The sequence below is a fragment of the Podarcis vaucheri genome (assembly GCF_965113315.1).
Source record: "Podarcis vaucheri genome assembly, chromosome: 17".
Lineage (NCBI taxonomy): Eukaryota > Metazoa > Chordata > Lepidosauria > Squamata > Lacertidae > Podarcis > Podarcis vaucheri.
This window is the reverse complement of record NC_138755.1, coordinates 39,973,247-39,987,454: the sequence shown is the minus strand read 5'-3', so window position 1 is coordinate 39,987,454 and position 14,208 is coordinate 39,973,247. Positions and strand designations below refer to the sequence as shown.

General features: G+C 46.0%; 1 protein-coding gene across 2 annotated transcripts in view; it reads left to right on the top strand.

Annotated features, from left to right (window-relative positions):
* CASR (calcium sensing receptor) overlaps nucleotides 1-14,208 on the top strand; it is a 52,562-nt gene that overhangs the window by 15,647 nt on the left and 22,707 nt on the right. For both annotated transcript variants that reach the window (XM_082206052.1, XM_082206051.1), the window contains exon 4: nucleotides 9,405-10,286. In XM_082206052.1, coding sequence (XP_082062178.1) covers nucleotides 9,405-10,286 — 882 coding nt within the window. The remainder of the gene's footprint in view (nucleotides 1-9,404; nucleotides 10,287-14,208) is intronic.

Below are 14,208 nucleotides of genomic sequence, written 5' to 3'. Positions count from 1 at the left end.
ATCTGGCACTGGAGAGACTGGATAATTGGCAGAATATATACAGTGGTACCTCAGGTTACATACGCTTCAGGTTACAGACTCCGCTAACCCAGAAATAGTACCTCGGGTTAAGAACTTTGCTTCAGGATGAGGACAGAAATTGCGCAATGGCGGCGCAGCGGTAGCGGGAGGCCCCATTAGCTAAAGTGGTGCTTCAGGTTAAGAACAGTTTCAGGTTAAGAACAGACCTCTGGAACAAATTACCGTATTTTTCGCTCTATAACACGCACCCAACCATAACACGCACGTAGTTTTTAGAGGAGGAAAACAAGAAAAAAATATTCTAAACGAAACAGTGGATGTATGATTTTTGTGCTTCATGCTGTGGCCACAGACATGTGATCTGACAGTGAGTTTGGAGTAGCCCAATGCAAAAATCCTGAGGATCCATGTGGATCCGTGCTTTGTAACCACGTTTTTGCACCACTGCGGCCCCAGGCAACAGTGGGTGCGTGATTTTTTTGGTGCAAGATGTAGCCATGGACATGCTATGTGATCTGATGGTGAATTTGGGGTGACCCAGTGCAAAAATCCTGAGGATCCATGTGGATCCGTGCTTTGTAACCACGTTTTAAGTGGGGAGGGAAGGAAAAGCACTCAAGGGACAAGGAGCACGCGTGGGGTGGGTGGAGAAGGATGCTGCTAATAATGAAGAAGAGGGATTTAAGGGGAGAAGGCTCCTCTCCTCTCCCGCTTTGCTCCTTTAAAGCAAGCAGGCTTTCTGTCCCTCTCTCCTCCCCACTCAGCGGCTCTTCTCCCGCTTTGCTGTTTCAAAGCGAGCCATGGAGGAGGGAAGGAAGGGGAACTATGGATCCTCTGCTCACGACTGCAGGAGATTCCCCCCCCTGCCACCCATAGTCATTTGCTCCATAACACGCACAGACATTTCCCCTTACTTTCTAGGAGGAAAAAAGTGAGTGTTATGGTGCAAAAAATACGGTAAGTACGTAACCAGAGGATGAGAGAAGAATGGTTACAGAAACTAATAGAGTATGCAGAAATGGCAAAACTTACCAGAAGAATAATAAATCAAGATAACAAACTTTTTAGAAAGGAATGGAAATAGTCTATTGAGTATTTACAAACAAACTGTAAACAGATCAAGATATTGGCAGGATTATTGTAAAAACCTGCAGTTTCAAAAATATATATGAGAATAGATAAATAAAGGAATAAGTTAAGATAATTTGGAGTATGCAGGAAAGGTCGAAAATAAATGTAAAGAATTGCAGAAAGGGGGAAGGGAGTCGAAGTCAGAAATGTTAAAATTATTGAATCATTATTGTAATGTATATAAATGAAAACTATAAATAGAATTATATGTAAAAAAAGGAGAAACTTTAATCCAGAGAACGCAGAAAATGCTTTGGTCAGTGGAAGTGCAGGCCTAGTGATAGGGATAGTTTGTTTTGGGTTAGGTAGCACTCTACATTTAAAAAATCAGGTTTGTAGATTGGGGGGTCTGATGTTGCTTATATAATGTAATGTCAGGCTGGGTATACACCAGACGTTTAAAGGACATGAATTCCCCCAGAGAATTCTGGGAGCTGTAGTTTGTTAAGGGTGCTGGAAACTGTAGTGCTCTGAGGGGTGAGCTATAGTTCCTAGGATTCTTTGGGCAAAGCTATGTGCCCAAAGAATCTATGGTATAGATTTGCTTTCAGATGGTAGTGGTGACCAGAAGTATCTTAAATTATAGCTGTCAAGCGTCCCTTATTTGGCGGGACAGTCCCTTATCCCAGCGTCATGTCCCGCTGCTGTCCCTTACTGATGATGTCCCTTAAATAAGCTACTGAAGGTAATGGGGCCCTTTCTATGTCCAGCTGTCCTTTGTCAACAACAAATTTATGCTTTTTTGTGTTGAATATATGCTATATGGTAATTTATGGACCTAATAGGTATCTAAAGCCATTTGCACGCAACAGAATATGTATTTTATCAAAGTAATTGTTGATCCCTTATTTTGGCTGTTGATCCCTTATTTTCGAGGCTGCTGGTCCTTTATTTTCAAATCTGTAAGTTGACAGCTATGTCTTAAACTGGTGTGCCAACTAGTGTCTGTTCCTAGTCATGGTTGCATGTGGCTTCAGAAACTGGATTACTGTGAAGCACTCTGAGGGGGGCTGCCTTTGAAGAGTATTTGGACATCTGGTTCAAACTGCAGCTATCAGAATTGTAACGAGCTTTCCAATTCCTTTATACCAACCTCACTGGCTGCTTGTTTCATTTATGGGCCTAAGTCAAGCGGCTGGTCGTTATCTTTAAAGCAGTGGTGTAGCGTCAATTGCCGGCTCTTGGGGTGCGCAGGCATGCCCTGTGCGGGAGAGCGCCAGCCCAGCCCTTGCCACCGACACTGCCAGAGCAATCCCACCCCCACCGAAGCAAAGCAGGGCTGTGCTGTGTCACCTGCTTTAAAGCACATATAAAGGTAAAGGGACCCCTGAGCAGGTCCAGTCGTGGCCGACTCTGGGGTTGCGGCACTCATCTCACTTTACTGGCCGAGGGAGCCGACGTACAGCTTCCGGGTCATGTGGCCAGCATGACTAAGCCGCTTCTGGCGAACCAGAGCAGCGCACAGAAACGCCGTTTACCTTCCTGCCGGAGTGGTACCTATTTATCTACTTGCACTTTGACATGCTTTCAAACTGCTAGGTTGGCAGGAGCAGGGACCGAGCAACGGGAGCTCACTCCGTCATGGGGATTCGAACCGCCGACCTTCTGATCGGCAAGTCCTAGGCTCTGTGGTTTAACCCACAGCGCCACCCACATCCCTTACTTAAAGCATATATACATATATACATATTCATGCACACACACACTTAGACATACACGTACATACACAAACATATAATGTATATATAAACACATATACATATAGATAGATATATATTGTGTTGGGGTTGCAGCTGGGGTGCTGTGATTGGCTGGTGCATCTGTTAATAGCTTGTATTTGCTTGTTTTAATCGGCTTCGTTATATGGAAGTTTCAGTATGAGGCAACCAACAAATATGAGGATTATCTCCCCCCATGTATTCTGCTCCATCCGCTGTGATCAGCAGGAGTATCTTCTGTATATATCCTCCCACCAGCTGGGCACAGTTGGTAGAAAAAAGGAACAAGGTCTTCTCTCTTGTTGCTCATAAGCTGTAACATTCCATGCCGTGCAGTTTTTATCTCCCGCCCCCGGCCTATTTGAAGAATTTTGTTTGTCCTTAGGCAAGCCCCTGCTTGATTCCCTGCCTTCACTTCTCTCTTGCATTCTAGTCTCATTCGTGTTCATGATATTTTTTCTGTGTGTTTTCTTCTGTATGCTGCAAATCTCTTGGGTGCTCCACTGGAGTTGAAAAATATAAAGCTTTAAAGTTAATTGGTCTGTTTATAAAATGTTTACAGTCCTAGTGTCACATATGCTATAATTTATTGGATCATAAAATGAACGTAGCTGGTTCAAGGACAGCCCCGCATAGACTCTGTTGCAGTAATCAAGCCTGAAGGTTATGAGAGTGTGGATTACTATTGCAAGGTTTCTCTGTTCCAAAGACGAGACACAGTGTTCAGAGCAGACATAGCATTCAGATGTTTAGTAATTTAGAAGTATAGAGAGTCTGTGATGTTGAAGTTGCGTGTCGAGGTCCACAGGGCCACCCCAATAACTCACACATCACACAGATTTTTTGTTTAAGATTTTTGGCATAATTTTGGCCACAACTTTATTAAAATACAAATTTGTGAGTGGTTGCTTAGGCATTGGTTGCGACTATCTGCCCCCACCATGGGGGACAGACTGACATTACGCATGATGCGAAAGTCAGAATAGGGGAATACACTTGGGGGTAGCGTCGGAGCAGGGAACCTGCCCTCACCCCAAATGCAACCAGGAGCTCATTGCTATGGCCCTAGCCCCTTGACAGAGTGGACAAGCAATAGTTAGCCCCCAATTCCTTTAACGGAATCCCTTGCAGCAGCAGCATTAGAGGGGCAGGCACAGCCAATCCATGCCCCTCAACCAACCAAACCATAAACCAATGCCTAACCGCAACCTTACAAGTTGCGATGATTTGCTACGCAGTAGGCAAAAACCAAAGGGACGCGGGTGGCGCTGTGGGCTAAAGCCTCAGCGCCTAGGGCTTGCCGATCGAAAGGTCGGCGGTTTGAATCCCCGCGGCGGGGTGCGCTCCCGCTGCTCGGTCCCAGCGCCTGCCCACCTAGCAGTTCGAAAGCACCCCCGGGGGCAAGTAGATAAATAGGTACCGCTTACCAGCGGGAAGGTAAACGGCGTTCCGTGTGCGGCTCTGGCTCGCCAGAGCAGCGTTGTCACGCTGGCCACGTGACCCGGAAGTGTCTTCGGACAGCGCTGGCCCCCGGCCAATAGATGTGAGATGGGCGCACAAACCCCAGAGTCTGTCAAGACTGGCCCGTTCGGGCAGGGGTACCTTTACCTTTACCTTTAGGCAAAAACCAAATGGCCCCAGCCAATCAGCCAGATGGACAAAATTCCTAACGGGCCCCTGCCCCAAGAGCAGACGACCCCATGACAGGCATAGCAAGGTCAAAGCGAACAACCCTAATTCTAGGGGGGGGGGGACAGGCAATCCAATGCACGGGCGAAAAGAGGAAGTCCTAGCCTCGTGCAAGGAGTTTTAGCATTTCTGGCTGTCAGTCAACAAATGGCAACATTAACTTCTTCCCAACAACAAGGGAAGTCCCAATCGCATCAGTGGCCAACGGTCAATTAGCCCGCCCCCCAACTTTGGAGTGTCCTGGCGGTCCCCACCGCAACACGTGCTCTCCATGAAGGAGAACATGCTTTAGCAGTGGAATCATAGAATCATAGAGTTGGAAGAGACCACAAGGGCCATCGAGTCCAACCCCCTGCCAAGCAGGAAACACCATCAGAGCACTCCTGACATATGGTTGTCAAGCCTCTGCTTAAAGACCTCCAAAGTAGGAGACTCCACCACACTCCTTGGCAGCAAATTCCACTGTCAAACAGCTCTTACTGTCAGGAAGTTCTTCCTCATGTTTAGGTGGAATCTTCTTTCTTGTAGTTTGGATCCATTGCTCCGTGTCTGCTTCTCTGGAGCAGCAGAAAACAACCTTTCTCCCTCCTCTATGTGACATCCTTTTATATATTTGAACATGGCTATCATATCACCCCTTAACCTCCTCTTCTCCAGGCTAAACATGCCCAGCTCCCTTAGCCGTTCCTCATAAGGCATCGTTTCCAGGCCTTTGACCATTTTGGTTGCCCTCCTCTGGACATGTTCCAGTTTGTCAGTGTCCTTCTTGAACTGTGGTGCCCAGAACTGGACACAGTACTCCAGGTGAGGTCTGACCAGAGCAGAATACAGTGGCACTATTACTTCCCTTGATCTAGATGCTATACTCCTATTGATGCAGCCCAGAATTGCACTGGCTTTTTTAGCTGCCGCGTCACACTGTTGGCTCATGTCACGTCTCATTTGGAATCAGAGGGTTGCTTTGAACACCATCACCCCAAAGCCCTCTTTTGTGCATTCACAAAATGACTCTGTCCCACCGGTATATGTGTGCATATGCAGGGATATATGCAAGAAGGAAACCTAAGTGTGAGCTTCCACGTGATGGGAAACCCCTGCAATCAGGAATGCCTCCCCATTTACTGAAAGCATTTGATCCGTATTTAGAAGCTCAATTTGGAATTTATGGGTCTTCTAGCTTTGTCTTTGTTTGTAATGCTGGGTCTCTTAGATGTGGCTTCCTGTCTGTGGGAGATACTAGTGCCAGCGTCTGCTGCTAGGAGAAAGATTAAAAATAATATACGTATAAGACCCAGCATAGGGTTCTTTTCTATTTACTCATCCCCCAGCTAACTCATTAGCAGTGGAGGCCGTGAAGGGCATATAATTTACTTGGCTCGCATAGATAAGGAGGGCAGAGAACTGGACATGATTAGGAGGAAAGTTTATTCTCCATCAGCTTTGGCTTTCCAAATTGCCAATTATCAAGCCATTATGGGAAGATACCAGTTGTTTTTATGGAAGCATATCTCATCTTTTTTCATGGAAGCGTATGTCACTCCCAGATGAGAAGCAGTTGGATAAGGTTCCGCAGACGGAAGCGTTTAGACTGACCAAGCAGCAAATGAATAGCGCTTGCCATCCAGCAGATTGCACGGGGAGGGAATATTGCTTCGTTTGCCTTTCTGAGAAAGCATGCATGACTTCTACCAAATGAGACAGAGAAGGCATGGGTGGAAGGTCATTCTCTCTCTTTCTCTTCCCCCTCACGCCCCCCATTTTGAGGGTTGCAAGTTGTTTAGTACTCCAAATGTCAGCCCTTTGGAGAAAGTCTTGAAGAAAATATTCAGCGCTGGATTTCTAGGAATCCTTGCATGTCTCGTTCTTTGAGAGGCAGCGTCAAGCAGGTTTTAGGTCAAGTAGATTGTTTAAGTCACCAAAGGGGAACCAGCAGCATTTGTTCCCAGTTCCAGAAGTTGAAGGCAAGTTTCACGAACAGATCAGTACAGACAGTGGACTCAAGAAGTGATTCTCAATATTGATTAAAAAGCGGGAGGGAGTCGTTGCCCCCACCCCGTGAATTCTAATGTGTGCTAAAGGCTGGCAAAGGTAAAGGGACCCCTGACCGTTAAGTCCAGTCGCAAACGACTCTGGGGTTGCATGCTCATCTCGCTCTATAGGCCAAGGGAGCCGGCGTTTGTCTGCAGACAGCTTCCGGGTCATGTGGCCAGCATGACCAAGCCGCTTCTGGCGAACCAGAGCAGAGCACAGAAACGCCATCTACCTTCCCGCCAGGGCGGTACCTATTTATCTACTTGCGCTTTGACGTGCTTTCAAACTGCTAGGTTGGCAGGAGCAGGGACTGAACAATGGGAGCTCACCCCGTCACAGGGATTTGAACCGCCGACCTTCTGATCGGCAAGGCTCAGTGGTTTAGACCACAGCACTACCCACACCCCATGCTAAAGCCCAGTAGCTGCATCAAATGGCAAGGCATCCTACATTAACCAGTTGATGAGCTGTCCAGCTGCATTAGCAAGGTGTGCTCTTGCATTTTAGAACCTCATGGCTGGAGTTGTCTTTTAAGGAACAGCTAGCTTGTATTTCCCAGTTTTCAGATTCCCCCCCCCCAAAAAAAATTCTACTGTAAGTGTATATATTTCGAAAGAAAGAAAATTGCTGTTTACTGATAGCTTCTTCTCAGTGTATTCTATCAGAAAAAAATTAATAAATCCAAGAGTGGATTCTTGCTTCCAAGCCATAATAATAGGATGTTCTAAATTCAAACCCAGAATGGTCAGATTAATACATTTTGTTTGTGGATTTATTGTTGTTGCAGTTATTGAGAACTATAGCCATATTTCTAAAGTGTGTGTTGAGGGAGCTGAGTGAGTTTCACGCATAAATGTGAATGATTTGAGACATCAAAAGTTTAATATCTGTGTTATTTAAAACTCTCAGGTAGATGCCACCTGGACATGGTAATTTGTTACTATTTGACTGTCAGTAAGGCCTAGAATGTTGTCCCCTGACATTACTATTTGTCTTTGGACTCCATGCAAAAAGTCAATTCAGGCATGATGTGCTTCGCATTTTCACAGTGACGACATGCACAAATAATTTATTCAGGGTCCCCCCCCCCTTTCCCTTTTGTTGTCCTGCTTTTGTACACCTTTAATTCCCTTTGTAGTCCTGGGTGTAATTATGTAGGGCAACTTTCACACAATTAACATATGAACGGGGTTAATGAGGGGAGGGGAGCCAGACTGAGTGAGGGAAGAGGGGTTAATCAGAGTAGGATGAGAGAGAGTATAGAACTGGGCCCCATCTGCACCATTCATTTAAAGCAGTATCATACCACTTTAAATAGACATGGCTTCCCTCAAAGAATTCTGGGAAATGCAGTTTGTTAAGGGTGCTGAGAATTGCTAAGAGACTCCTATTCCCCTCACAGAGCTGCAATTCCCAGAGTTCTCTGGGAACAGGAATTAAGAATTAAACTACACTCAGAACTGACCCATTTGTGGTCCCTGTGTGCTACACAATCTTGTTTAGCACCCTACTTAAAACCTGCCCCTGTCAACTTCACATCTGCTGGTTGTATGTGCTCCACTTCGCAGTCATTGTGCACCCCAATTTTTATGCTGTCTTCCACCTATAACCAGTGACCACATTCATTTCTGTCCATTGCAGCACCTCTGCATGTGCAGCTACATTGATAATACATTTAAAGCCTATGCAATGAACAATTTACAGCACATGACTTCCCCCAAGAGAATCCTGGGAACTGTAGTTTGTTGAGGGTGTTGGGGGTTTTGAGTCTGGGGGAAAACTACAGTTCCCATGATTATCTGGGGAAAGCATGAGCTTTAAATTTCTGTTGGATGCACTTCAAACATATGGTGTGGACCTGCCTAGTAGCCTAGATTTATTTATTTTATTTCTTTATTGAATTTATAGAGCGCCCTATAACTGGAGATTTCAGGGTGGTATCCTGATCAGTCCTTGGTTTCCTCCCTTTCGTTTCTGTCAAGAGTAAGGGAGGAGAGGAGGCAAAGTGTAACTTTTCCCCCCATGAGGAAAGGAGAAGGATTCTATGTGATTCAGTTCTGTCCATTTTTCCATCCTATTGTCAGACTTATTAATTATACAGTCTCAGCTGCCTATAAACTCTAATTCCAGCTTCCCACTGAGAATTCAATTTCAAGCATACATTGAGGGGAATAAATAGTTACGTCCAACCTTTTTGTCTATGTAATTCTGGGTATTTTGCACCTTAGTAGATAGAGCATGGGACGCGGGTGGCGCTGTGGGTTAAACCACAGAGCCTAGGACTTGCCGATCAGAAGGTTGGCGGTTCAAATCCCCACGACGGGGTGAGCTCCCGTTGCTCAGTCCCTGCTCCTGCCAACCTAGCAGTTCGAAAGCACGTCAGAGTGCAAGTAGATAAATAGGTACCGCTCCGGCAGGAAGGTAAACGGCGTTTCTGTGCACTGCTCTGGTTCGCCAGAAGCGGCATACTCATGCTGGCCACATGACCCGGAAGCTGTACGCCGGCTCCCTCGGCCAATAAAGCGAGATGAGCGCATAACCCCAGAGTCGGCCACAACTGGACCTAATGGTCAGGGGTCCCTTTACCTTTACCTTAGATGGAGCATGAGATAAAGTGTGAGGTAAGCAGGCAGAAAGACAGACTATAACACCTTCAGAACGTTTTATATGTTTGTGATTGGGGCATCGCTTTCCTCATACACCATAAGAATTCCAAGACAACAAGAGCAAAGGAAACCTTTTATGAATTGTTTTTGCTGACTTGCTGCTTTTACTCGGTTTGCTTAACTGCTTCTTCGCTGTCCCCTCTCGCAGGTTAGCTATGCTTCATCCAGCCGTCTGCTGAGCAACAGGAATGAGTACAAATCTTTCCTGCGTACCATACCCAATGACGAACACCAGGCCACCGCCATGGCAGACATTGTCGAGTACTTCCGCTGGAACTGGGTGGGCACCATTGCGGCAGATGACAATTACGGACGGCCAGGAATCGAAAAGTTCAGGGAAGAGACCGAGGAGAGAAACATCTGCATTGACTTCAGTGAGCTCATCGCACAGTACTTGCCTGAGGATCAGATCCAGCAGGTGGTGAAAGTCATTGAGAATTCCACAGCGAAGGTGATAGTCGTTTTCTCAAGTGGGCCGGATCTGGAACCGCTGATCAAAGAGATTGTCACACGTAACATCACTGGCAGGATTTGGCTGGCCAGTGAAGCCTGGGCCAGCTCTTCGCTGATAGCTATGCCAGAGTTCTTTCATGTCATGGGTGGCACCATCGGATTTGCTCTGAAGGCAGGGCAGATCCCCGGCTTCCGCAACTTTCTGCGGAAGGTGAATCCGAGGAAATCTGTGAACAATGGATTTATCAAAGAGTTTTGGGAGGAGACTTTTAACTGCTACCTGGCAGATAGCAACAAAAATTATCCAGGTCCTGCTTCTTTCCAGAAGAGCCGTGAAGAAGGCACTGGAGTTGGGAATGGCACAAGTGCCTTCCGCGCCCCCTGTACTGGGCACGAAAATATCACCAGTGTGGAGACTCCCTACATGGATTATACTCACCTGCGGATATCTTACAATGTATACTTGGCCGTATACTCCATTGCCCATGCTTTGCAGGATATATACACTTGCACCCCTGGGAAAGGACTGTTCACCAATGGGTCATGTGCTGACATCAAGAAAGTGGAAGCATGGCAGGTAAAATTTTTCCGCCGCAGTTACAGAATTGCTGTACGCTGTGTTTACAAGACACAAAATTGAACACCATATATGCATTGCTAGAGGTCTTCTTCAGTGCTTTTAGCAAGAGCCTAACCATGGGAGGTGTGGCGTATTGGGTGATACATTCCCCTCTGGTTTCACAGACCCTACCAATAAGCCAGTGTATCTCAAACCTGGGTCTCCAGGTTGTTGGGCTACAACCCCCATCATCCGTGACACTGGTTCTGCTAGCTAGGGATGATGGGAGTTGTAGTCAAACACAGCTGGACACCCAAGTTTGAGAAACACTAAGAGGCTCTGCTTGGCAATACCCCCCCCCCCTGTTTTTGTTGTCAGAGGACACATAGGAACCATCATGGAATATATCGGCATGCAGGAAGAGGAGACTCTCTTCAGGGGTTAGGCCAGAGGAGGACATGGCAGGGAGCCAAATCGTTTAGCTCACTGGTCTTCAGCTGTTGAGTCACAGCTTGAACCAAGGTAGATTGCAACAGGAGCACCACCACCATGCAAATATATGGTAAAAGATAAAGAAATGGGTCCCAAAATGCATGTTTGGGTTAAAAGTGGGTCCTGGGTCTGGAAAGGCTGAAGATGCTTGCTCTAGCTCACATTTTGAGTCAGTTCTACTATCTTTCTCCCTCTCTGCTACATTGGTTTGTTTAGTCATCCATCCATCCATCCACTTTCACCCACCCAACTTCTTCATTCTGTTATTCTTCTCCACTTACTCTTTCAGGTTTCATGCACTGATCCTTTTTATGTCCTTCAAAAAGCTTTCCTATTCCTTCTCTTCTCTTCTCTCTGTTTCTTCAGCATCTCAGAAGCTCCCTGAATTTCTGGTTCAGCACGTTAGGGCTAAACCTTCACAGGAAGGATTCACCCAAGAAGAAGATCCGGTATAGTGTGGCAGATGAGCGCTGCCTCTCCAGCGTTGCTATGTGGATTATTCATTCTGCCATGCCTCCATCTCTTCTGCTCTCTCCCACCCACTGAAAAAGGAGGTGGGGTGGTAGCTCAGCAATTTGAATGTGGGGGTGCTCTAGGGCTTGTAGATATCAGATGAGCTCAAGAATCATACACAGTGGTACCTTGGTTTGCATATGTCTTGGTTTGCATACGTTTTGAATTACAAACACGTCAAACCCGGAAGTGCATGTCCCGGTTTGCAACCTTTTTTTGGATTACGAACAAATTTTGGGGGGAGCCCCATTGGCGAAAGCGTGCCTTGGGTTACAACCTGTTTTGGTTTACAAACAGACCTCCGGAACGGATTATGGTTGTAAACCAAGGTACCACTGTATATTTCTTTACAAATTCCCGATGTGTGTGGGACACCTACACTTTCATTCAATAATATGCCTCTTTCATTTTTGTTCTTCCTCTCTGCTGTCTCTAAGGGAAGGTTTTTATGTCTGTGCATCATAATGAGTACTGCATCCCACCCCCTTGATATGGTGAGCTGAGCTGCACCTCAACTTTAGAGGCATTGTGTTATTATAGGATTGAGGGGGTTGGTTTGGATGCCGGTTTGGTCCCCTCCAGGCCTGTGGTATTATATCTGTAGGGTGGGATTCTGTAGTAGAAGGAACTGCTCAAGTGGTCAAACCAGTCTCTTAGTTACCATATTTTTCGCTCTATAAGACGCACCAGACCATAAGACGCACCTAGTTTTTGGAGGAGGAAAAGAAGAAAAAATATATTCTGAATCTCAGAAGCCAAAACAGCAAGAGGGATCGCTGCGCAGTGAAAGCAGCAATCCCTCTTGCTGTTCTGGCTTCTGGGATAGCTGCGCAGCCTGCATTCGCCCCATAAGACGCACACACATTTCCCCTTACTTTTTAGGAGGGAAAAAGTGAGTCTTATAGAGCAAAAAATACGGTAAGTTAATGGCTGTTTTCAAGGCTGTTAAGCATCTTATTGACATGACTAAAGAGGTGGCCTGTTGGCTATTAAGCAGCCATTCCTTTCTTTGTGATTCCTTTTTTACTCATATTCAAATTTTATACGGCCTTTTATCTGAAGATTCCAGGGCACAGTACAACATTAAAAGCATCATTTACATAGCACAATAATAATAATTAATAAATAAAACAATCACAGAAAAAGAAATAATAATAACAGTCCCCCGCCCCGCTTTTAAAAAGCCATACATTGTTTAATGGCCAAAGGTCTGGATAAAGAGGAGTGTTTTCACCTGGCACCTAAAGATGGCACCAGGCAAGCCTCTCTGGGGAGAGCATTCTACAACCAGGGAGCCACCAACAAAAAGGCCCCATTCTCATGTTGTCAACCTCTAAACCTCTCAGGGAGCAGGGACACAGAGAAAGGCCTCAGATCACAAGCACTGGGTTCGGGTCAGTTCATATGGGGAGAGGGGGTCCTTAATATATTGAGGTCGTGAGCAGTGACTGCTTTCAGAAGTAGAGTGCAGGCACCCCCCCCTCTCCTGGCTTAAGGCCATGTCATACAAGGTGTTGGATAATAACAGACTAGAGCCCAGGTTTTTTTGACACAGAGGCTTGACTTGCTTCCTGTTCTGAAACTCACTGGTGGAACAAGATCTGTTGGAGGGGCCAACGGCATTAACACCCCATCTTATGCTCAGCTTGTATAGATGTGTCAGTAAAACCATATGTCACGAAGACACCACAGTCCCCAGAGACTTTCATTCAAAGGAAACAGAATCCCTGAAGTCTCTCACTGCTGTGGGATTGGTGATGAAAGCTTAGGGTCTGGGTCTCTCCATCCTGGGGTTGCTAATGAGGGCATTCGTGAGCACTGGGTTGGCAACCTCCAGAGTACATTGTACTATAAAGGAGAGGATTTTTTTCACATGGGATGTGGGTGGCGCTGTGCGTTAAAGCACAGAGCCTAGGACTTGCCAATCAGAAGGTTGGCAGTTTGAATCCCCGTGATGGGGTGAGCTCCCATTGCTCGGTCCCTGCTCCTGCCAACCTAGCAGTTCGAAAGCACGTCAAAGTGCAAGTAGATAAATAGGTACCATTCCAGTGGGAAGGTAAACGGCGTTTCCGTGCGCTGCTCTGGTTCGCCAGAAGCGGCTTAGTCCTGCTGGCCACATGACCCGGAAGTTGTACGCTGGCTCCCTCGGCCAATAAAGCGAGATGAGCGCCGCAACCCCAGAGTCGGTCACGACTGGACCTAATGGTCAGGGGTCCCTTTACCTAGCAAGATGTGTGCAGCAAGCCCAGTGTTTGTAGCTATCCCCATATAAAGTTCACCCTGAAGTTCTCCCTCTGCTCTTGTACCAGAGTAGACGGCCGTGTGCAGAAAGCAAGTGGCACTCTTGTTGGTGGGAACTGGCTGTTTCGTTCTGGTGTTGTTTAAATTGTGAGGAGTTGTAGCAGATGACTTAGCAAATCATCCATAAAATATTCGCAGAGGGAGGCTGGTAGTTTGACTCTGTGTCACTGGGTTCATCTAATGGGAAACTCCTGAGCATCAACGAAACACTTATTTCAACAGATTAATCTCTGTAAAACACTAGTGCGCTTCACGTAGTGACATTTGCCTTTCCATTAATCAATAGATGGACTTTACCAGGGATTTTTTTATATAGATATAAAATAATTCAAAGTCCATATTGTTTTCAGTCTTAGGAAAACAGTAGGTGGATCTGATAGATTAGTTGTAGAGCGCGTGGTTTGCATGTGTGATCAGTATTATTATTATTATTATTATTTATCAGTTGCTTTCCTCAAAAAAGCATCTCAAAGCGACTTTACAAACAGTAAAACAAAATTACAAAAAACGCAACTAATTAAAAACCTAAAACACACCCACACACCACTGTACAATTAAAAGGCAGGTCTTACAGTTGCTGCCTCACTTCAAATTAAGACCTGAAAGCTGAAGAAAAGGGAAAGTTTTGCCTGGT